This window comes from Schistocerca gregaria, chromosome 5, assembly GCF_023897955.1.
Source record: "Schistocerca gregaria isolate iqSchGreg1 chromosome 5, iqSchGreg1.2, whole genome shotgun sequence".
Classification (NCBI taxonomy): domain Eukaryota; kingdom Metazoa; phylum Arthropoda; class Insecta; order Orthoptera; family Acrididae; genus Schistocerca; species Schistocerca gregaria.
In genome coordinates, this window is record NC_064924.1 from 302,857,212 (window position 1) to 302,883,897 (window position 26,686).

General features: G+C 39.8%; 1 protein-coding gene across 1 annotated transcript in view; it reads right to left on the reverse strand.

Annotated features, from left to right (window-relative positions):
• Positions 1-26,686, reverse strand: part of LOC126273173 (dnaJ homolog subfamily C member 13) — a 337,754-nt gene that overhangs the window by 90,254 nt on the left and 220,814 nt on the right. Inside the window, exons 25-26 of the mRNA XM_049976652.1 lie at positions 15,011-15,202; positions 11,865-12,044 (exon numbers count right to left, since the gene is read on the reverse strand). Coding sequence (XP_049832609.1) covers positions 11,865-12,044; positions 15,011-15,202 — 372 coding nt within the window. The remainder of the gene's footprint in view (positions 1-11,864; positions 12,045-15,010; positions 15,203-26,686) is intronic.

Genomic DNA, 26,686 nt, shown 5'->3' on the forward strand with positions numbered 1-26,686 from the left:
TAGCATCATTTAAATTGCCAAGATTGACATTTTTGGCCCTTTCAATAGAACACCTGCTCGGAACAAATATGTACTCATGTCTATACACCATTTTTCAAGATACATGGAAATATTTACAAAGCCCAACCAACAGGCAGCAACAGTGGTGCAAGCACTAATGAACAACTGGATATTGAAGTTCAGTATGTCTGAAACGATAGTGACAGATCAGGAAACCAACTTTGCTTGATTCGTGCTAGGAATTATGTACTCTTTCATGTGTGATAAAATTGCAGATGTATCTTTTACATCCTCAACCCAATGGAGGAATGAAAACCGTGCACAGAAAGATGCAGGGATACTATGTGGATACACACCATACCAATTGGGATGTTTGTTTACAGTATGTGGTCTCTAAGTACAACTCTAGGCAGCATACGAATAGAGGATTGTTATTGTGTGGAGTAGTATATGGTTGTAAGGTGCTATTGTCATACTACAAGTTAAAAATCGGATGGGTAACACAAAAGAAACAGTTAAGAGTGTTCATGAGAGTAATGAAGGAAATATGATGCAGGATGTGCAGGGCTAATACAAGGACAATAGGGAAGCAACAAGAAGCAGTGAGTTGTTCTGCAAGAATGCCACAATACAAGGCTGGGAATTGGGTAATGTTGTCAACTTCTTACATTACAAAGGGGAACATAAAAAAAACTTTGCCAGATCTCTAGGAAATATCAATTTTTGGAAACTATGTCAACAGTGAACATCAAGATTCCGTCACTGATGAGGATGACATAAGTACATGCAAGATGTTTAAAACCATTTTGAGGGAGTCCAAATGTTATTCCAGGTATTGTGGTTTTGACTGGAAAGGAAAATCAGAAAAGAAGGTGCCAAGGAGCGAGCACAAAAATTTGTACAAACCACTGAGCAGTAGTAAGCACACATTAAGCAGTAGTAAGCACACATTTAAGACCTGGAAGAAAAGATTAGATGCATGTTTTGTGTTTGTTAGGTATGAGTATAGAATTAAGGCATGGTGTAGGTGAGATGAACTGGTATGCGGCAGCAAGGGACTTTAGGGGGAGGAAAGGATAATGGATATCCCAGTTCTCCTACTCCAGTAGACAAGACTGTGCAGACCATAGCCATGCTTCTGATTGCCACTGGAGTAGAAACATTGCAGAACCAGTCCCTGGGCTTATACAGCTAGTAATTAATACATGGGAAATGGAAAATGAGATGGAACAACTAGAGGAAATAGTTGACAGTTTCCAGCAGGGCACATAAAATCACGAAATGCTGAAGAAATGTGTCAGGGTAAAAGTTCAGTGGCTGTTATTGATTGCAGAGGACAACAGCACACATGCAGAAATGGAAGAAGGGGAGATGCAGAAGTGTTACAAGGGTGAAGTTACGATTTGTCCAAACAGGGCAGGTCAGAACTCTTGTGCAGAGAAGTTATTGCTGTGTCTGAAAATGGAAAAGAATTGCAAGAAAAAGGTGACTAGTCTTGAGTTGTACTTCCAGCAGTTGGAGGCACACTGGTTGTACTGTACCTTTGATAAAGTGATAATAGTAGCCAGGGGAAGCTCACGACAGTGAAAAGGTCAAAGCTAGACAGATGTGGACTACTAATACACTGAGGTGACAAAAGTCTTGGGACACTTCCTAATATCGTGTTGGGCCTCCTTTTCCTGGCACAATACAATAGTGCAACATCATGACATGGCACAGACTCAAGAAGTCATTGGAAGTTCACTGCAAAAATATACAGCCACGTTGCCTCTACAGCCACCCATAATTGAGAACTTGTTGCCAGTGCAGTATTTTGTGCATGAACTGACCCCTTGATTATGTCCCATAAAGATTCAATGGGATTCATATAGGGTGATCTGGGTAGCCTAATCATTCACTCAAATTGTCGATAATTTTCCAAACCAATCAAAAAAAACTGTAAGCCTGTGACATGGAGCACTGTCATCCATAACATGAAGTCCATGAATGGCTGCAAATTGTCTCCAAGTAGCTGGACATAACCAATTCTAGTCAATGACCAATCTGGGACAGCTACTCTTCGGTGGCCAGTAGGCTACAGAGTTTGCCAACACCTGGTACAAAGAGGCATATATTCCCAAGAAGGAGATTTAGAGCCCCCAGTGCAACTAGATAGTGAGCCTTCACACAGAGCTTCTTAAAAGTTAGGAGGGTGGTCCATGACAGATACCAACTGAGACGTAACAGGAACATTCAATAGCCCTGAATAGCTGTTCCAGTTTCTTTGGCCAACCATTGTATCTGTTGCCAGAGGAGATGACCTGTCAAATGGTGAATAGTGTTACCAGTGGTGCAGGTGATCTTTTCGGAAATGATTCCAACAACATAGTTCATGCAATCTGACGGAGAAAAAGTGTAGGTGATGGCAAAGGCATACAACTGCCAGATGATCCTTCGAAGGGCCCAACATAGCAACTGGTCTGACAAGTGGTGACGAAGAAAAGACAGGATCACTGGAAAGTGACCACTGTTACAAGTTAGTTAGGTAGTTAGTTACGTATTCCATTCATCAGTAGCACAGAAAAACTGTTATGATGTGGAACGTGTCAAATGCACAAGAAATGCGCACAGGAAACAAGGTTTTTTGTTTCCATTATAGTGTTATACCTAAATATTTCTATTATCTATCCCATTTCCTTAATTCCATGGCCAAATGCATATATTATATCTCCAGATTTATTTACTCATATTCAAGAATTCATCTATGGTATAGAAGCAGTTGTCAAGGAGGTATGATTTCAATTTGTTTTTGAAACTATTACTGCTGTCTGTCAAGACATTTTATTTCATCTGGTAATTTATCAAAGTTTTATAGCAGCATATTTTACCCCTTTCTAGGCCAAAGATAGGTTAAGTAAAGGATAGTGTAGGTCTTTCTTTTTTCTGGTATTGTAATCATGAATGTCGCTGTTTATTTTAAACTGGTCCATGTTGTTGAGAACAAATTTCATTAGTGAGTAAATTTACTGTGAGGCTGTTGTAAGAATTATCAGTCTTTTAAGAAGATGCCTACAAGATGTGCGACTATGAACCCCACACATAATTCTAGCTACGTTCTTTTGAGTAGTGAATACCTTTTGCCTAAGTGTTGAGTTGCCCCAGAATATTATTCCATATTACATCAGAGAGTGAAAGTATTTTAGTTTACTAATTTCTACATCCTCAAAATTGGCAATTATTCTGACTGCAAAAGTTGCTGAACCTAGTCGCTTTAGGAGATCCAAAATATGAATTATCAAGAAGATTCTTATCTTAATGTACACCCAAAAACTTAGTATGCTCTACCCTGGCTATTGGTTTCTTTTGATGTGTTATGTTTCTTGAAGGAATTATACTTTTTGCACCAGAAAATAGGAAGTATTGTGTATTTTCAAAGTTCAGAGCAAGCCCATTTGCAGAAAACCAATTAATAACTTTTCCAAAGACCTTATTTGTATCGTTTTCTATCGGACTTGTTTTACTGGATTAATAATTAAGCTTGTATCATCAGCCAACAGTGTCAGTTCCGCATCTTGTTTCACACAAGAAGGGAGGTCATTCACACACACACACACACACACACACACACACACACACACACACACACACACACACACAAGAACAGGATGGGGCCCATGATCGAACCTTGTGGAACACCTAATGTAATTTCACCCCAGTTAGATGAAGTGGCAACTCATTTGAATCACTTTAAGCATAAAAAGAGAATGTTTGCTTCCTGTTCTGTAGATATGTCTTAAACCACTCATATGTTGTTCCATTTATACCACAGAATTGTAATTTCTCTAACATAATGTCATGGTTTGCACAATCAAATGCTTTGGACAAGTCATAGAAAATTCCTGCTGGTGACATTTTACTATTTAAAGACTCTATTATGTGGACAGTGAAATTGTATATTGCTGTCTTAGTGGAACAGCATTTTTGAAATCCGAACTGTGATTTACTAAGTATCTCATTACTGTTGAGATGGCTAACCACTCTTGAGTGCAATACTTTCTTGAAGATTCTTGAAACTGCTGTAAGCAAGGATACTGGCCTGTAATTATTGACATCTGTGGTTTCCCCCTTTTTGTAGAGAGACCCGACAATAGCATATTTTAACATGTCTGGAAAAGAACCAGAGTTAGTGATGCATTACATATGTGACTCAGAACATCAGCTGTAATTGCTCCACATTGTTTTAATAACTTGTTACAGATGTCATCTACTCCAACTGAACATTTATTTTTCAAAGATTTAATAATTTTCCTTATTTCACAAGAGGTTGTTAGATGAAACTTAATCTGACTAAAATTTTTCAAAACTGACTCTTCCATTTACTGCCTGGCTTTTTCTTTTGAACTATTCTCACCAATTTTTTCTGCTACACTTAAGAAGTGATTGTTAAATACATTGGCTACCTGTGTACTGTTGGTTAAGATGGTCTCATTCTCTTTAACAGTAATACTACCTACTCCAGTGGTTACTTTTCCTGTCTCCCTTCTAGCAACAGTCGATACTGATTTAATTTCATTGCGGGAGTTGTTAATTTCTTCTCTAACGTACATATTTCTTGATTTCCTTACAACTTTTCTCAGTATGTTACAATAATTTTTATGGTGTGAAACTACTTCTGGATCTTTACTAGTTTGTGCTGTCTCAAAGTTTTCTTTTTCTTTCTGAAGACACTTTAATACCTGTAGTAATCCAAGGATTCTTTTGAAAGTGTGTGGTGTGACATTCAGTAATTTTCTTTGGAAAACAATGTTCAAAAAAGGATATAAATTTATCAAGAAATATGCTGCATTTATCATTAGCATTTGGATCATTATACAGGGTTTTACAAAAAGGTACGGCCAAACTTTCAGGAAACACTCCTCCCACACAGACAAAGAAAAGACGTTATGTGGACATGTGTCCGGAAACGCTTAGTTTCCATGTTAGAGCTCATTTTAGTTTCGTCAGTATGTACTGTACTTCCCTGATTCACCGCCAGTTGGCCCAACTGAAGGAAGGTAATGTTGACTTCGGTGCTTGTGTTGACATGTGACTCATTGCCCTACAGTACTAACATCAAGCACCACAGTACGTAGCATCAACAGGTTAGTGTTCATCACGAACGTGGTTTTGCAGTCAGTGCAATGTTTGCAAATGTGGTGTTGGCAGATGCCCATTTGATGTATGGATTAGCACGGGGCAATAGCCGTAGCGCAGTACGTTTGTATTGAGACAGGTTTCCAGAACGAAGGCGTCCCGACAGGAAGACATTCGAAGCAATTGATCGGTGTCTTACGGAGCAAGAAACATTTCAGCCTATGACTCGTGACTGGGGAAGACATAGAACGATGAGGACACCGGCAATGGACGAGGCAATTCTTCGTGCTGTTGACGATAACCCTAATTTCAGCATCAGAGAAGTTGCTGCTGTACAAGGTAACGTTGACCACATCACTATGGAGAGTGCTACGCGAGAACCAGTTGTTTCCGTACCATGTACAGTGTGTGTAGGCACTATCAGCAGCTGATTGGCCTCCACGTGTACACTTCTGCGAATGGTTCATCCAACAATGTGCCAATCCTCATTTCAGTGCAAATGTTCTCTTTACAGATGAGGCTTCATTCCAACGTGATCAAATTGTACACTTTCACAATCAACATGTGTGGGCTGACGAGAATCTGCACGCAATTGTGCAATCATGTCATCAACACACATTTTCTGTGAACGTTTGGGAAGGCATTGTTGGTGAGGTCTTGATTGGGGCCCATGTTCTTCCACCTACGCTCAATAGAGCACGTTATGATTTCATACAGGACACTCTACCAGTGCTGCTAGAACATATGCCTTTACAAGTACGACACAACATGTGGTTCATGCACTATGGAGCTCTTGCACAATTCAGTCAAAGTGTTCGTATGCTTCTCAACAACAGATTCGGTGACCGATGGATTGGTAGAGGCAGACCAATTCCATGGCCTCCACGCTCTCCTGACCTCAACCTTCTTGACTTTCATTTATGGGGGCATTTGGAAGCTCTTGTCTACGCAACCCCGGTACCAAATGTAGACACTTCGTGCTCATATTGTGGACGGCTGTGATACAATACGCCATTCTCCAGGGCTGCATCAGCGAATCAGGGATTCCATGCGACAGAGGGTGGATGCATGTATCCTCGCGAACGGAGGACGTTTTGAACATTCCCTGCAACAAATTGTTTGAAGTCATGCTGGTACGTTCTGTTGCTGTGTGATTCCATTCCATGATTAATGTGATTTGAAGAGAAGTAATAAAATGAGGTCTAACATGGGAAGTAAGCATTTCCGGACACATGTCCACATAACATATTTTCTTTCTTTGTGTGTGATGAATGTTTCCTGAAAGTTTCGCTGTACCTTTTTGTAACACCCTGTATACATATTCCCAGTTTACATTTCCTAAACTTTCTCTGAAGTGATCTATAGATTCCTTGTTGAGCACCCTCACACTTTTACTTAATGGTTTCTGAAGTGTACACCCTGTTAGGTTTGTAAGTTAATCAGTTGTGCATCATGGTCTGGCAATCCATTTACCACAGGGAAAGCATGTGTTTGTACTGTACCCTCTTGCTGTACAAATACATTATCTATTAGAGTACTAATGTCCTGAGCTATATGTGTAGGGAAATTGATCACTGATTCTAAGTTATATGTTGTTAACAACACTTTTAGTTCACTTTTCCTATCAGAATTTTTTAGAAAGTTAACACTGAAATCACCACCGATTAATAACTTTTTCTTTTTGTCTGACAGACAGCATAATAGGGAGTCAAACTTTTTATGGATAGCTCACAGTCTCCTAATGGGGACCTGTACACTGTTACTAATGTCAATACTACATTATCTAGCTGAAGTTCACATGCACAAACCTCAAAGTGCTGATCAACATAAAATTTGCTTACTTCAACAGTTCTGTATTTATACCCTTGTTTTATGAAAATGGCAACTTCTCCTCTATCCATACTAGATGCTAAATTATACCCATGACATTTTCCATCCCCACAGTTCCATGGTGCTCAGACAAAGTATATCAATTTCATTCTTATTTCTGACATCATCTAAACACATTATCAGCTCATCTCCTTTATTTTTTATTCCCCTGATATATTGGTGAAATACGTTGATCCCTATTTGCTGTGCATGAAGTTCTTCTTCTTTTATTTTCCTTGGTTGTTGTCTGTCTGGAATTTGGCTTTAACCCATCTGCCTGGTCCCAATAACCACAGGGATCACCCCTTGTGTGACTGTGGCCCCCCTTAGAGTATCTGCTAATAAAGAAGCTAACTTATCTTTCCCCTTCCTATAAAGGTGCAGGCCATGTGTAGTGTAACACCACCTACCAATAGCATCAACTGGAACAACACTCATGTGAGACTTTGCCAGTGTCTGGAGCATCCCGTTCAGCTCAGTGTTAACACGCCTTACAGCAGTGTTTACCCAGGGCTGATAATGGTGCTGAAAGACCTCCACAAACCCCACATTCATGTGCCCAGTTTCTGCTCCTATTTTATCCAGGTCACTCCTAATACTACATCTTGGATTCATAGCCAGGCTGTTTCCTGCTCCCCCAACTAGAATTACCTAATCTTCCTTCTCAAAGTCCTTGCACAGCTGACCTAAGTTTTCTGTCACCTGGCTAAGGCTAGCACTTGGTTTCACAAAAGTTGTGACCTGGTACTCTGCCCTAATTTCTCTTGAAGCTGTTGGCCCAGACCCCTCCCATGACTGCTACCTATAAGCAGAATTTTTCCTTTTCCTATTCTGGTTCAATTCCCACCTGCCTCTTTTCTTTAAGCTAGTATTCTACTTCAACCTACATTCAACTACATCTGAATGAGGCCCCTTCCTGTACTACCTCAGATAGCAAGCCAAACTGATTTGCTAACTGAATGTCAGAAGTTTTATCAATTGTTTCCCTTTTTCGATCTTTGCTTGCTACCTTTGCCCAGTGCCCAGAGTCCTTTTCCTCTCTTGGTTTAAATAATTCCAAATTCACAATTTCTAATTCAGCCTTAAGGGCACAAATATTTACCTCCTGTTCCGCAATTTTTCTGTCCTTTCTACATAACAAACACTGCCACGGAAGAGCCTCATTATCTACCCTCATTTCCTCTCTGCTGCACTCGCCGCAATGAAACCACAACCTACAGTCTATACAGAACACCCCCTCTTTCAAATTTCTACGGCAATCACCACACTTGTCACACATGGTTTGATAGTAAAATGTAACACAAAAGCAGAAAATAACTTCAACAACACAATAGTTTTGGAACCTGTACTAATAAGTAACTAAACACTAATGTAAACAAACTTATAAACTTGCTTCAGAAACTTTTAACTAACCACACAAATTCTGGATGAGAGACAAGAATTAATTTTACTTTGAAGCACTAAGTCTAGTCAAAACTAAATATCTACGCTCATACGAAATTTATGCCTAAGTATGTAAACAAACTCACGACTGCCAGCCTTTACGAAATACTTCCTTTTCGGTGTAATTACATTTAGAAAAGCAAAACCTTCAATAGATAGGTTAGATAAGATAGATTAGATAAGAAGTAAATGCACTAGTCTACAATGTAATATTAACTAAATTAGCTCTTATTTCAATATTAATCGCTTAATAAACGCGCGTCCGCCTGGCTGCAGGGCTGCCAGGACACGCAGCTATATGACCATCATATAGCATGGAAAGTGAAGGAAGTGGTTTTTCCGGCTGGGTACAGCAAGTCAATGTAGAGGTTGATATTGTGGGAATGGAACAAATAAATAATTAAGGTACTGTTGATGACCTGGCCACACTAGTTGGGTAAGCCAATACCTATGGACAGGACATTAAGTGACTGCACTTTTTCTGATCTTCAAAATATGAACAGTGAAACTTTAAGTTCCTGGATTTTTAATTCCTTAATTAGTGTAGCAATTGCGATGGAATGGTGGTTTCACACATGGTGAGTTTCCATGACCTGGCTAAACAAAGTTCCCACAAATTAGGTTGTTCACATAAAACATACAACCAAAGCATTAGCACTTTAAGCACTGCAGCAGGGGTGGGAAACAATTTCACAGCACATCAGTACATCATGACGTTGACTCACTCAGGAAGAAAATTCCCCTCAAAAGTGAGCATGAATGCTGCAGAGTCAACCATATAGTCTGGTGGGTCTCAACATAAAAACATGCTTCTCCAAGTTCTCAAATAACTCCTCCTCCACCTACCTGCACCATTAAGTACTGGAGAAAAATTAAACCCTGCACCACATTCCGGATCTTAGAGGAATTTAAGATAACAGTGACAATACCAAATTTTTTGCAAGAGATCATCATTCATTACTGGTTAGGATTGGTTGTTTTAATTAAGACAAAATTACTTTGTAAATTACTGAGGGAAGAGATTTTCCAAATATATTTTCAATATTCTCTACAAAGAACATAGGCTTCGTAGATATAAATGACCCTCGATCAGCCTGAAACAATCAAGGAAATGAGGGAGGCAAGTGTGAACAGTTCACTTGGTTCTGCTGACCTCCCATATCATGGTCAAGAGGGAAGTTCTTGGAGTTTTACAAATCTGTTCTGTCTGAAGAGAATGCCAAGTCTCAAGGCTATAGGCTGATAAGACTGTTCCATTCACTGCATCAGATATCTGCCATGGCGTCATCTACTCTGAACAAGTTTTTTCCCAACATTCCCAAAGGCACCACCGGACAGAGCAATAGGCACCTGGCATAATAGTCACTGCTTGACATCCCAGTGCCTCCAAACAGGCAGGCACCTACTCCTCAGAATACACACAGAATTAACAGCTAGGGCGTCAACAATGCATTCCCTGCATAATCATAGGGAGCACACTATACAGGAACCTGAAAACCCTCCTCATGGACTGGCCTCCATGCTGGGTACATGGCTCACACTTCTGTAAAGAAAATTGAAACGGTGGATGTCAAACTTTAATTTGGGGATCAAACATGAGTTAACTGAAATAAGTTATGTAAAATAAACAAAATGAGGAAAAAGCATAATCAATGCCCAGTGAACAACCAGATCAACAGAGAATCTGTCCTATAGGCAAAGACTGTGGGAAAACCAAGCCACAGACTAAGATTGTAGCACAGGAAAGGAAGAAGTATTGTGATTGTTTCAAGTGTCATGCTTGTCATGCACATACTCACAAAAGTGTCTTGAGCCTCCCAGAGGGGAAGGGTGAGTACATGGCGGTGCATAAATGATGAGCTGAAGAAAGAGGTGACTTAGCACTCAATAGATTGGTTGGCTGTTGGAATTAAAGGAACCAAACTGTGAGGACATCAGTCCCTCCATCCTATATGTATCGAACCAGGAAAAACCCTCAGGAGGAGGATAAAAAAGGCAAATCCTGGGAAGCCCGGCTGTAAGCAAGATTTAATAAGACAGAGATAAAATCAAAGGGAAGGAGGAGGGGAGTCGAATGGGGTGAGGTGGGTGAACCACTCTGCCCAGAATGCAGTTGGAGGTTCCTGAAGCATGGTAAGTGAAGCGAGATCCACCACCACCACCACCACCACCACCACCACCACCACCACCATTTACCCCAGAAAACAAGCAGCACAGGCAAGATGATAAAATTTTAGGAAAGATAAAATGTTAAAATTGGCGAACATAAAAGAATAAGGAGAATAAAAATGTATAAAGTGAAGGGTAGAAGCCAAGCCAGACTGCTGAGTGAGAGCCATCTTTCATCCCATGGGCCAGAATAGGCAACGGGTGCCCCTCCAACCACTCAAGTGGTCAATGAGGTCACAGTTCCCCACCTCACAGAGACAAATAGAAATTGCATACACAGGCAAAAAATAAAACCAGATCAGCCACTTCGACCTCATCTGTTAGCACCAGAGGAAGAACGTCAGGAAGGTTCAGATTTTGCCGCAAAGTACCCAAATTTGGGCAACCTAGTAGGACATGGGCCAACATCAGGTGGGTCATCACATCCAAGAATGTGGACATGGGTCAGCCAACTGTGGCCAATGCATAGCCAACAAAGGACGGAAGTGCGGAGGGAATACTCAGGGTCATGATCTCCTTTATTGCGCTCAGTTTGTTTGACGAGTCCAGGATGGACCATTCTGAGCACCAGACTTCCAACAATTGTCTGTGTGGAGTCAAGTTCTGGGACCCTCATTTCCAACATTGGCACCCTGGTAGCAAACTTTGCCAACCTGTCGGCATGTTCATTCCGTGAGATCCCAACATGTCCTGGGGTCTAAACAAAGACTACCAGCTGTTCAGACTGATGGAGGTCCAAAAGAAAATCCTGGACAGTCATGACTAATGTGTGATGTAAAACCAGTTCATCCATTAACCATCGAGCCTTCAGTGTATACAACCTAAGAATCCAGAAATGCATCAAAGACAGCCAGGAACAGATGGTAAACCCCATGAGGTAAACTGAATCTTTTGCTCTAACAGATAAATCAAGACAGATCCGAGGTCAGGGTACACACCATGGGAGCATATGTGATTGCTCCCTGATAAGGGACAACAGTGGGGAAACTGGAGTTCAGAGGAGAGCAGTTAAACTGAATTTTGACTCCAATTCTAGGTCTCTGTTGTGGGAGGTGGATCTCAATATTAGGAAAAAGGACGCAGTAGTCTGGATGCTTAGGGGAGCTGTGAACTTGTATAGCATAAATGCATAGCTGTTGTCGGTGCTTGATCTGTAGTGGAGGAACTCAAGCCTCCAGTCAAAGGATTTAATGTTGTATGACATCTGCGAAGGCCTACAGAAATAAATAACTTACAACAAGTTGGAAATATATATAAAGCAAATACACTACCTGCTGATTTGCATCCTCTGTTCTTTCAACACCACCTTCCTCCAATGTGTAGTCATAATTGAACATAAAAAGAAGTAAGTGCCAAAGAACCCCTGCCTTCAAGAGTTGCATCTGGAGAATACTATCAGTGGCCAAGGAGCTCACACAGTCCGTTGCCACGGCACAAAGTCGTGTGAGGTGCTAAAACAACAACATACATAATTTAAATTAACATGAAAAAGTATTTTAGTGTATAAAAAACACTGTGGTGCATTAAAAATCTGCAACTCGTATAATATATGGCTACTTTTTATGCTCAGTATTCTTCACTAACTAGTTCACTTCAAAATGAAAATTTTAGATCATATTCTGTGGATGATGAATACCCTCAAGAATATTAATTAAAAGGTTTTGTTTCACGTATAGACAATGGCAGTTCTTAGTTATACATTCTGAGTGTTCACAAATTTTTAAATTCAGATAAATACGAGAGCGCAAAATTAATAGCATCTGCTGTGTAGCAGTTATGCATATCAATACATTTATACAACTGCAGCCACTGTCAATAACAATAACAATAATAATAATAATAATAATAATAATAATAATAACATGCAACTTGTCAGAAAAAAGGAAGTATTGTTTTTATGAAATTTTGTTTTCCACAGAATTGAGTACAGTTTATGGCGTGAACAAAATAATGTTTAAGCTTTCGCCACTCACCATTTTGCGTTTTTGTGTAGTGAAAGTTCTCATGCTTTTTTATTTTTTCAGACAAATGTACAAGATCCCTAATTCATGTATTAGTTAATGAAATAACTTCTGGACTGAAAATCGGGCCTCCTTTCGTTGCACCCACAAAACAACTTACAGTTATTGTATGCTGCTTTGTTAAATGTTCACTTGTAGTCACACTTATTTGATTTTGTCACTTTCCTAGGCAACAGGTCAGGTCTAGCAGCCCCTACTTTCTTTGCAGTTAACTTTTCCAGGTAATTTTATTTTCTGGTAGCTCTAAACAGGTTCAATACAGTTCATATTGACACTGCACAAGAAAATCCAATTCCTGCATTGCAAACAACCAACTCTAAACACAAACTGCCATTTGCAGAAATTATTAAATTCAAGTAGTACTATCTACCAATAAGGCCACTTGACTAGAATACAAACGAGGCACTGAGAGCCATAAGGGCCAAAAGCACACCGTCTTCAACATCCACCCACTGCTCGTCCCCCTCCATACTGAAGCGAATATCAGATAAATCAGTGAGACAGTTTTTCATGAATGTTCAGTACAGTACAGACAAACCTGACCCACCATAAGAACAACAGATGTCAGAAGCATGAACAAATAGTACACTCTCACAGTCGACAATTACGTGCTTTATGGTCCTCTGAGCCTCAGATGGATTACTGTATGATTAAATGCAAAACATAATGTACCATATCTCATTCAGAATCCCACAAAATAGGTTTTTCTATCTGTATAGATATAACATAGACTGATGATGATTCTAATTTTACTATATAGTGAGCAAATCGGCATATCTACGGAGTGGGCTACTGTCTAGCGGGGTTTATGGCAAGCAAATGTGAATGAAAGTCTGCTGCAGTATGCTACCATATTGTTTATCAAATCCAGATGTATTTGGCCAGTGAGGCAATTCCATCATGCCAGTTAGGTATGCGCAGAAGCAACTTAAAACGGGCACAAGTGAAGGTGTGCTTGCGATCCTGATGCCAAGTTTCACTAAGTGTAGAGAAGCAATATGTAGCACAGTAGAGTAGCTTTAGTGGCGGGTATTTCAGACTGCCGCATCTGCATTACGTTTACCAGCCTTCAAATAAAAATAACCAATAAATCCTCAAGATGTCAAAATTTAGGGTGTTACATACTCTTGCGCTCTTACACCGCCACTGCATATAGGTGTCCTATAAAAATCCACCTTACATGTACTTTCAATGTTCTGCATATTTTACTTACTCGCAAACTGATATTTTCTGAGGCTTTATTTATTGGCAATTTTAGCTGTCTCGGGGATTTACAAGATTTGGACAACGGTACACCAGCTTGTGAAAATGTGCATCCAACTAGAAAGAAAACCACTCACAAAATTACAGAGTTCTACAATCTTTTACATGGTTTTCCGAGTCTTATCTCGTAAACTTGTTACAGTAATATAAAGCAATTTATGATAATATCTTTAGTTTTCCAACTGGGCTCATACATGAACAGGTTCTTTGAGGTAGAGCATTTAACGTCCCATAAAAGAAGCATAGGCTTTCCACATTAATACTGGCCACACTTTGTAACAAAGTTCTGCAGTTAATGAGGACAAAATAAGGTGTGTAACTTGGCTATGTAATATTATAACATTATATCTGTTTCAGAATAGTCTTTTCAATGATCATGAAATGGAAAGTTCAAATGATACATGCGATATGACAAATGTGGGTGAAAGAATGCCAGAAATCGGCCAGCTGGAGCACGGAAACTAATGAATGTGTCTGCAGGACCACATGCATGAGTTAACGACACTGGAAATTGACACTGAGGATGCTTCTCAAAAGCACATATGGCAATAAACAAACTGCCTTCAGTTGGTTGCATAAACAAAACATACCGATACCTCCACGAATTTAAGCAACTAGGAAGGTGTGTGCACTCTGTGACTATGATACAATTTTCAAATGACAGAGCACAGCAATCAGTTGTCCTTTTTTGCTGATTTTATTGGGCAAAATCTAGATTTCGTCTAGTGCCTAGCCAGTATCAGTGCATTATTTCATTTATCAGTGCATTATCTCATAGTATCAACACGTCAGGTCCCTGTTGTTCAGGCATCAGTCACAGATCTTTTTAGACCACAGACAATAGTCTTGAAAGAGCTGTGACAGACACCCGAACAACAGAGATCTGACATGCATAGATACTATGAAATTATGCACTGATAATGGCCAGGCACTAGTCAAAATCTAGATTATGCCAAATAAAACCTGCAAAAAAGGACGACTGATTGCTGTGCTCCATCATTTGTAAAACTATACCTTTCATAATATTGTTGTAATTCCATCCTTGATTTTCCATTGTTTGAAGCTTTATTGTAGACTTTGTACAACTAAGGTAATGGTAATGATAATAATACAATTTACTATTCAACACATACCTTGAAGTAGAGTACATGACACAGGTCTTTTATGAGCTGTGTCATTTCAACCATTTTGTCTCTGCATCCCTGGAACTGTGCGGCAACAGCAAAGCAGCGTGTAACGTGGATACAGACTTGTACAGCTACATCAATAGGTTTTGAAGCAGCACTCAGAACAGAGACACAGCGACTATAGGCATCTAATAAGACCTGTGTGGAATGGAAAATTCGGCTACAGAGAGGAACAACATAATCTCCCACAGAAAACAAATACTGTCAATAATAATATATGCCGTTATTAACAAAATAATATTGCAAGTCATGTGCTGAGCTGGCTACTTTGGAGGTTTCAAATCATGGCAACTTTGTTTTTAACATTTGACTTCATTGGCAGATATGCAAGTGATTCATGTTCTTAATTGAACTTATTTTTAATCTCTACCGGTTTTTATCTAATTTATGTATGAGTAACAAGCATTTTCCATGGATAATTTCAGTCTTTAACTGTCACCAGTATAGTGGTATCAGTTCAAAAACTGGGATTGGTAAGAAAAATGCTGTTCAAAGGGGAGTAACTTGCACTTAAGCACTTTGAGAACACTGTTACATTGAGTTAAAGGCTTAGCCTTCCTTTCTTACAGTGTAGCAGTGATTGCTCCTTCTTTCCATTATTTCTAGTAATACTTTCTTCTGAACTCTCATCCTTTCAGGATATTCTAATAGCTATACTGATGACTTTTGTGAGTGACACACAGTTAGTGCTGGCTTGACATCAATCACAGCAACAAAGGGCCCACCCTCAGTGAGAGTCACATGAGCTATGCACAGCTAGTTAGTTGGTTGCATGTTCCATTGATCAATTGCACGGTATGGTGGCTGTTATGATGTATAACATGTCAAGTGCACAAGAAATGCACAATATATATTACAATACAGAGTTAAGGATTAATATTTCTATTATTTACTCCATTCCCTTAAATGGCACAAATGCATATACTATATGTATAGATTTATTTATTCCTATTCAAGAATTCATATATGGTATAGAAGGTGTTGTCAAAGAGAGATGATTTCAATTTATTTTTGAAGCTATTACTGCTGTCTGTTAGACATTTTATTTCATCTGGTAATTTGTAGAAAATTTTTAAAGCAGAGTATTTTACCCTTTTCTGTGCCAAAGATAGGTTGAGTAATGAATAGTGTAAGTCCTTCTTTTTTCTGGTATTACAATCATGAACTTCACTGTTGTTTTTAAACTGGTCCATGTTGTTAAGAACAAATTTCATTAGTGAGTACATTTACTGTGAGGCTGTTGTAAGAAATCTCAGTCTTTTAAAAAGATGCCTACAAGATGTGTGACTATGAACCCCACACATTATATTAGACACTTTTTTTTGAGCAGTGAATACTTTTCATCTAAATGTTGAGTTACCCCAAAATATTATTCCGTATGACATCAGAGAATGGAAATATGCAAAGTATGTTAGGTTACTAATTTCTATATACTCAAAATTGGCAAATAATCTGATTGCAAAAGTTGCTGAACCTAGTTGCTTTAGAAGATCCAAAACATGAATTTTACAATTAAGATTCTCATCTATGTGTAGACCCAAAAACTTAGTATGCTCTATCCTGTCTACTGACTTCTGTTCATGTATTATATTTATTGAAGGAACTGTAGTACTTTTTGCAGCAGAAAATTGGATGTACTGTGTTTTTAAAAAGTTTAGAGCAAGCTCATTTGCAGAAAACCAATTAATGACTTTTCCAAAGTCCTTATTTGTATCATTTTCAATTGGAGTTTCTTTTACCATATCAATAATGATGCTTGTATCATCAGCAAACAGTGTCAATTCAGCTTCCTGTTTAAGACAGGAGGGGAGGTCATTCACGTATATCAAGACAGAAGGGGACACATGATTGAACCCTGTGGAACACCTAATGTAATTTGTCAGTTAGATGAAGTGGCAAACTTATTTAAATCACTTGACCCACATAAGGAAACTTTTTGCTTTCTGTTCTGTATATATGAATTAAACAACTCATACACTATTCCATTTATACCAAAGAACTGTAATTTCTGTAACAATGTCATGGTTCACACAAACAAATGCTTTGGACAAGTCACAGAAAATTCCTATTGGTGACATTTTACTATTTAAAGACTATTATGTGGACAGTGAAATTGTATATGGCTGAGTCAGTGGAACAGCATTTTCGAAATACGAACTGTGATTTACTCAGTATACCATTGCTGTTGAGATGGCAACCCACTCAAGTGCATTACTTTCTTGAAGATTTCTGAAAACATTGTAAGCATGGATATTGGCTGATAATTATTGACATCTGTGGTGTCCCCCTTTTTGTAGAGTGGCCTGACAATGGCATATTTTAACCCGTCTGGGAAAATACCTTGAGTTAATGATGCATTACATGTTGTTGTTGTTGTTGTTGTTGTTGTTGTTGTGATCTTCAGTCCTCAGACTGGTTTGATGCAGCTCTCCATGCTACTCTATCCTGTGCAAGCTGCTTCATCTCCCAGTACCTACTGCAAACTACATCCTTCTGAATCTGCTTAGTGTATTCATCTCTTGGTCTCCCTCTACAATTTTTACCCTCCACACTGCCCTCCAATACTAAATTGGTGATCCCTTGATGCCTCAGAACAACTCCTACCAACCAATCCCTTCTTCTGGTCAAGTTGTGCCACTAACTTCTCCCCAGTCCTATTCAATACTTCCTCATTAGTTATGTGATCTATCCACCTAATCTTCGGCATTCTTCTGTAGCACCACATTTCGAAAGCTTCTATTCTCTTCTTGTCCAAACTATTTATTGTCCATGTTTCACTTCCCACACATGGCTACACTCCATACAAATACTTTCAGAAATGACTTCCTGACACTTAAATCTATACTCGATGTTAACAAATTTCTCTTCTTCAGAAACGCTTTCCTTGCCATTGCCAATCTACATTTTATATATTCTCTACTTCGACCATCATTAGATATTTTGCTCCCCAAATAGCAAAGCTCCTTTAATACCTTAAGTGTCTCATTTCCTAATCTAATTCCCTCAGCATCGCCCAATTTAATTCGACTACATTCCATTACCCTCGTTTGGCTTTGTTGATGTTCATCTTATATCCTCCTTTCAAGACACTGTCCATTCCATTCAACTGCTCTTCCAAGTCCTTTGCTGTCTTCTTTCTTCTCCATGGATTTTAATACCTACTCCAAATTTTTCTTTTGTTTCCTTCACTGCTTGCTCAATATACAGATTGAATAACATCAGGGAGAGACCACAACCCTGTCTCACTCACTTCCCAACCACTGCCTCCCTTTCATGTCCCTCAACTCTTATAACTGCGATCTGGTTTCTGTACAAATTGTAAATAGCCTTTCGCTCCCTGTATTTTATCCCTGCCACCTTCAGAATTTGAAAGAGTATTCCAGTCAACATTGTCAAAAGCTTTCTCTAAGTCTACAAATGCTAGAAAGGTAGGTTTGCCTTTCCTTAATCTTTCTTGTAAAATAAGTCGTAAGATCAGTATTGCCTCACGTGTTCCAGTATTTCTACGAAATACTAACTGATCTTCCCTGAAGTCGGCTTCTACTAGTTTTTCCATTCGTCTGTAAAGAATTTGTGTTAGTATTTTGCAGCTGTGGCTTATTAAACTGATAGTTCGATAAGTTTCACATCTGTCAACACCTGCTTTCTTTCAGACTAGAATTATTATATTCTTCTTGAAGTCTGTGGGGTATTTCGCCTGTCTCATACATCTTGCTCACCAGATGGTAGACTTTTGTCAGGACTGGCTCTCCCAAGGGCATCAGTAGTTCCAATGGAACTACTCTGTCAAATTCTTCACACAGTATCGTATCTCCCATTTCATCTTCATCTGCATCCACTTCCATTTCCATAATATTGTCCCCAAGTACATTGCCCTTGTATAGACCCTCTATATACTCCTTCCACCTTTCTGCTTTCCCTTCTTTGCTTAGAAGTGGGTTTCCATCTGAGCTCTTGCTTTTCATACAAGTGATTCTCTTATCTCCAAAGGCATCTTTAATTTTCCTGTAGGCAGTATCTATCTTACCCCTAGTGAGATAAGCCTCTACATCCTTACATTTGCACTCTAGCCATCCCTGCTTAGCCATTTTGCACTTCCTGTCGATCTCATTTTTGAGACATTTGTATTTCTTTTTGCCTGCTTCATTTACTGCATTTTTATATTTTCTCCTTTCATCAATTAAATTCAATATTTCTTCTGTTGCCCAAGGATTTCTACTAGCCCTCGTCTTTTTACCTACTTGATCCTCTGCTGCCTTCACTACTTCATCCCTCAAAGCTACCCATTCTTCTTCTACTGTATTTATTTCCCCCATTCCTGTCAATTGCTCCCTTATGCTCTCCTTGAAACTCCGTACAACCTCTGGTTCTTTTAGTTTATCCAGGTCCCATCTCCTTAAATTCCCATCTTTTTGCAGTTCCTTCAGTTTTAATCTACAGGTCATAACCAATAGATTGTGGTCAGAGTCCACATCTGCCCCTGGAAATGTCTTACAATTTAAAACCTGGTTCCTAAATCTCTGTCTTACCATTATATAATCTATCTGATACCTTGTAGTATCTCCAGGATTCTTCCATGTATACAACCTTCTTTTATGATTCTTGAACCTAGTGTTAGCTATGATTAGATTAGATTAGATTAGATTAATTCTTGTTCAATAGATCATGAATACGACACTTCGTAATGATGTGGAACGTGTCAGGTTAATGAAAGATGTCTGTACAAGAAATTACATTACACAAAATATTGCATGACACTAATGATTAAGTTTTTTTTTTTTTTTTTTTTTTTTTTTATATATATATATATACTTACTTTATATCTAAAAATTCAGCCAATGAGTAGAAGGAGTTGTCATCTAGAAATTCTTTTAATTTATTTTTAAATGTTAGTTGGCTATCTGTCAGGCTTTTGATGCTGTTTGGTAGGTGCCCAAAGACTTTTGTGGCAGCATAATTTACCCCTTTCTGTGCCAAAGTCAGATTTAACCCTGCATAGTGAAGATCATCCTTTCTCCTGGTGTTATAGGTATGCACACTGCTATTACTTTTGAATTGGGTTGGATTATTATCAACAAATTTCATAAGGGAATATATATACTGTGAGGTTACTGTGAGGATCCCTAGATCCTTAAATAGATGTCTGCAGGATGACCGTGGGTGGGCTCCAGCAATTATTCTGATTACACGTTTTTGTGCAATGAATACTTTTCTACTCAACGATGAATTACCCCAGAATATGATGCCATACGAAAGCAGTGAATGAAAGTAGGCATAGTAAGCTAATTTACTGAGATTCTTATCACCAAAATTTGCAATAACCCTAATAGCATACGTAGCTGAACTCAGACGTTTCAGCAGACCATCAATGTGTTGCTTCCAGTTTAACCTCTCATCAATGGACACACCTAAAAATTTTGAAAATTCTACCTTAGCTACAGACTTCTGTTCAAATTCTATATTTATTACTGGAGTTGCGCCATTTACTGTACGGAACTGTATATACTGTGTTTTATCAAAATTTAAAGAGAGTCCGTTTGCTGAGAACCACTTAATAATTTTGTGAAAAACATCATTTACAATTACATCACTTAGTTCTTGGTTTTTGGATGTTATTACTATACTTGTATCATCAGCAAAAAGAACTAACTTTGCATCTTCATCAATGTGGAATGGTAAGTCATTAATGTATATCAAGAACAGTAAAGGACCTAAGACCGAACCCTGTGGGACCCCGTGCTTGATAGCACCCCAGTTTGAGGAATCAGTTGTTTTAACATTACACGAACCACTTATTTCAACTTTCTGCATTCTTCCAGTTAAGTATGAATTAAACCATTTGTGCACTGCCCCACTCAAACCATAATGATTTAGCTTATCTAAAAGAATTCCATGATTTACACAATCAAAGGCCTTTGAGAGATCACAAAAAATACCAATGGGTGATGTCCGGTTATTCAGAGCATTTAATATTTGATCAGTGAAAGCATATATAGCATTTTCTGTTGAAAAGCCTTTCTGAAAACCAAACTGACATTTTGTTAGTACTTTATTTTTACAAATATGGGAGGCTACTCTTGAATACATTACTTTCTCAAAAATTTTTGATAGAGCTGTCAGAAGAGAGATTGGGCGGTAGTTGTTGACATCCGACATATCCCCCTTTTTATGCAATGGTTTTACAATGGCATATTTCAGTCTATCAGGGAAAACACCCTGCTCCAAAGAGCTATTACATACGTGGCTGAGAATTCTACTTATCTGTGGGGAACAAGCTTTAAGTACTTTGCTGGAAATGCCATCAATTCCGTAAGAGCTTTTACTTTTCAGTGAGTTTATTATTTTACTGATTTCAGAGGGAGAGGTTGGTGGAATTACAGCTGTTTCAAACTGTGCAGGTATGGCCTCTTCTATTAATAGCCTTGCCTCTTCTAGTGAAGATCTAGATCCTATTTTCTCCACAACATTTAAAAAATGATTATTCAAAATATTTTCAATTTCTGATTGTTTGTTAGTGCACTTGTCATTCAATTTTATTGCACTAAAGTCTTCCTGTGCTCTTGGTTGCCCTGTTTCCCTTTCAATAATATTCCAAATTGCTTTAATTTTATTATCAGAGTTACTGATCTCAGACATGATACACATGCTTCTGGACTTTTTAATAACTTTTCTTAGTACCGCACAATAGTTTTTATAATATTGAACAATTTCGGGGTCAGTACTCCATCTTGCTGTTAGATACAGTTCTCTTTTGCGGTTGCAAGATATTCTTATTCCTTTAGTTAGCCAAGGTTTTTTATATGTTTTCTTGGAATTATGTTTAACTATTTTCTTGGGAAAACAATTTTCAAATACCCTTAAAAATGTATTGTGAAATAAGTTATATTTCAAGTTTGCATCGGGTTCCTTATACACTTCATCCCAGTCTAGCTGCTGTAGGCTTTCCCTAAAGTTTGCAATATTTATATTGTTAATTGAACGCACTGCTTTGAAAGTCTGATTTATTATACTGCATGGAGCTATGTCATGTACTGTAACAAGCTGTGCACTATGATCTGAAAGACCATTCTCAACAGGATAAGCATTTATGTCCCTAAACTTATCTTGGTCTATAAAAAAGTTATCTATCAATGTACTGCTGTTCTTTGTTATCCGAGTAGGAAAATCAATGACGGAGCTCAAATTGAAAGAACTGAGTAATACTAAAAGGTCATTCTTCCTATTACACTCTTTCAGGGAATCAACATTGAAATCCCCACAAATGATAATTTGCTTCCCCCTGTCTGACAGATAGCACAACAAAGCATCCAAGTTTTCCAGAAATAGCTGGAAATTCCCTGAGGGGGACCTATACACTGTTACAATTATGAAAGTGCCATCCTTTAGTTTAAGTTCAGTGGCACATGCTTCCATATGTTGCTCTACACAAAATTTTTTAGTTTCTAAATTTTTTGCACTGTGGAAGCTTTTGACATATATGGCAACTCCTCCTCTCATCATATTATCTCTACTTACATGTGCAGCTAATTTGTACCCATTGATGCTAACCTTTTGCATATCAGTGACAATGTGATGCTCAGACAGGCATAGTATATCTATTACATTCTTGGTTTCTATATCTTCTAAACAAAGCAGAAGCTCATCAATTTTATTCTTCAAGCCCCCAATATTTTGATGAAATATACTAACATTATTTTTCACTTTACTTTTGTGAGTATCTTGAACTTTTTTAACATCTTTAGTACTTGCCTGGCTGAGTTTCCCACTGGACATTGATCTTACACTAAAAAAGAGTTTCCACCATGAGATGTAGTTCCTCCCCCCTTTAAATTTCCTGCTATCAGCCCAGCCAGTTTACCCTTCCCTTTCCTGTTGAGGTGTAGGCCATGTCTAGTATAGTCCCACCTACAGAGTGAATCAACAGGAACCACACCAATGTGTGACCCTGCGCCAGATCCAAGTAGCCGTTCCAACTCCAAATTAACTCTCCTGACAGAAGAGGTCAAATGAGGTCGGTCGTGGCGCTCCAGAACCGACACAAACCCAACACCGGTATGATTCGATGCCGATGCAATCTTTGCCAGGTCACACTTTATGCTGTACCCCGGATCTCTGTCAATACTGTTGCCCGGCCCACCCACAATAACCACGGTGTCTTCCTTAGTAAAACCTTTACATAGTGAACCTAAATCCTCTGTAACCTGCCCAAGTTCAGCACTAGGTTTGAAAAAAACTTGTGACCTGGTAATCCAACCCTAATTCATCCTGCAGAAGTTGGCCCACACCCCTAGCATGCGAACTACCTAGCAACAAGACTTTCTTTCTCTTTGCAGACTTCCCTACATTCTTAATCAATTTGCTGCTGAAAGCTTGTTGAGCCCTGTGTACATCTACTTCTGTGAGAGGCTCATCAGTTTCTGACTGAGGCAACAGGTCAAACCTATTTTGTACATTAATAACAAAGCGGTCAGAAGAATTTCTTGGCCTGTTCCTCATGCCTGTTGCCACTTCCCACCCCTGTTTACCCTTCTCCCCCCTTAACCTGCCCAGTTCTCGCCTAGCCTCATCTAACTCAGCCTGAAGGGCAGCAATTTTCCCCTCCTGTTCCACAATCTTCCTATCTCTACTGCATAGCCTACAGAACCACTGATGAGTCTCGCTCATTTTCCCAATTCCCACGCCACTACAGTCGCCCCAATGAAAAAAGTTACTACATCCATCACACCAGACCCCGGAGCTAACGATCCTACGGCACGTCAGGCACTTTACACTCATGGTACAAATCTACTTTAGTGACAGAAAGACAATTAAGTTACCGGAAAACAATGAAAATACGTGTACGAAAAATTAGGCCTACTCGCGACTATGTAAACAGTGGTTCAGAAGTTTTTTACTGGAAATTACTTAAGAGATGACGATACTCTACAGATATAAAGGGGCAGCAAGTTGTGCTCTGTGCAAAATTCTACCAGGCGGCTTCCTCTTTCATTTCTTTGCCCCAGTCCTTATTCACCTACTACGTTTCCTTCTCTCCCTTTCCCTACTACCGAATTCCAGTCAACCATGACTATTAAATTTTCATCACCCTTCACTATCTGAATAATTTCTTTTATTTCATCATACATTTCTTCAATTTCTTCGTCATCTGCAGAGCTAGTTGGCATATAAACTTGTACTACTGTAGTAGGTGTGGGCTTCGTATCTATCTTGGCCACAATAATGTGTTCACTATGTTGTTTGTAGTAGCTTACTCGCATTCCTATTTTTCTATTCATTATTAAACCTACTCCTGCATTACCCCTATTTGATTTTGTGTTTATAACCCTGTAGTCACCTGACCTGAAGTCTTGTTCCTCCTGCGACCGAACTTCACTAATTCCCACTATATCTAACTTTAACCTATCCATTTCCCTTTTTAAATTTTCTAACCTACCTGCCCGATTAAGGGATCCGACATTCCACGCTCTGATCCGTAAAATGCCAGTTTTCTTTCTATGTCCTCTTGAGTAGTCCGCGCCCGGAGGTGCGAATGGGGGACTATTTTACCTCCGGAATATTTTACCCATGAGGACGCCATCATCATTTAATCATACAGTAAAACTGCATGCCCTCGGGAAGAATTACAGCCACAGTTTCCCCTTGCTTTCAGCCGTTCGCAGTACCAACACAGCAAGGCCGTTTTGGTTATTGTCACAAGGCCAGGTCAGTCAATCATCCAGGCTGTTGCCCTTGCAACTACTGAAAAGGCTGATGCCCCTCTTCAGGAACCACACGTTTCTCTGGCTTCTCAACAGATACCCCTCTGTTGTGGTTGTATCTAGCTACATTGCATTACATATGTGACTGAAAACATCAGCTATAATAGCTCCACATAGTTTTAATATCTTTTTAGAGATGTCATCTACTCCAACTGAACATTTATTTTTCAAAGATTTAATAATTTTACTTATTTCAGAAGAGGTTGTTAGTTGAAACTTAATCTGACTATTTTTTTTTCAAAACTGACTCTTCCATCTATGGCCTGGCTTTTTCTTTTGAACTGTTCTCACCAAATTTTTCTCCTACACTTAAGAAATGGTTGTTAAATACACTCCTGGAAATTGAAATAAGAACACCGTGAATTCATTGTCCCAGGAAGGGGAAACTTTATTGACACATTCCTGGGGTCAGATACATCACATGATCACACTGACAGAACCACAGGCACATAGACACAGGCAACAGAGCATGCACAATGTCGGCACTAGTACAGTGTATATCCACCTTTCGCAGCAATGCAGGCTGCTATTCTCCCATGGAGACGATCGTAGAGATGCTGGATGTAGTCCTGTGGAACGGCTTGCCATGCCATTTCCACCTGGCGCCTCAGTTGGACCAGCGTTCGTGCTGGACGTGCAGACCGCGTGAGACGATGCTTCATCCAGTCCCAAGCATGCTCAATGGGGGACAGATCCGGAGATCTTGCTGGCCAGGGTAGTTGACTTACAACTTCTAGAGCACGTTGGGTGGCACGGGATACATGCGGACGTGCATTGTCCTGTTGGAACATCCAGTTCCCTTGCCGGTCTAGGAATGGTAGAACGATGGGTTCGATGGCGGTTTGGATGTACCGTGCACTATTCAGTGTCCCCTCGACGATCACCAGAGGTGTACGGCCAGTGTAGGAGATCGCTCCCCACACCCTGATGCCGGGTGTTGGCCCTGTGTGCCTCGGTCGTATGCAGTCCTGATTGTGGCGCTCACCTGCACGGCGCCAAACACGCATACGACCATCATTGGCACCAACGCAGAAGCGACTCTCATCGCTGAAGATGACACGTCTCCATTCATCCCTCCATTCACACCTGTCGCGACACCACTGGAGGCGGGCTGCACGATGTTGGGGCGTGAGCGGAAGACGGCCTAACGGTGTGCGGGACCGTAGCCCAGCTTCATGGAGACGGTTGCAAATGGTCCTCGCCGATACCCCAGGAGCAACAGTGTCCCTAATTTACTGGGAAGTGGCAGTGCGGTCCCCTACGGCACTGCGTAGGATCCTACGGCCTTGGCGTGCATCCGTGCGTCGCTGTGGTCCGGTCCCAGGTCGACGGGCACGTGCACCTTCCGCCGACTACTGGCGACAACATCGATGTACTGTGGAGACCTCACGCCCCACGTGTTGAGCAATTCGGCGGTACGTCCACCCGGCCTCCCGCATGCCCACTATACGCCCTCGCTCAAAGTCCGTCAACTGCACATACGGTTCACGTCCACGCTGTCGCGGCATGCTAAAAGTGTTAAAGACTGCGATGGAGCTCCGTATGCCACGGCAAACTGGCTGACACTGACGGCGGCGGTGCACAAATGCTGCGCAGCTAGTGCCATTCGACGGCCAACACCACGGTTCCTGGTGTGTCCGCTGTGCCGTGCGTGTGATCATTGCTTGTACAGCCCTCTCGCAGTGTCCGGAGCAAGTATGGTGGGTCTGACACACCGGTGTCAATGTGTTCTTTTTTCCATTTCCAGGAGTGTACATTAGCTACTTGAGTACTGTTGGATAGGATGATCTCGTTCTGCTTAATTGTAATACTACCTACCAAAGTGGATACTTTTCCTGTCTCCCTGCTAACAACATTCCATATT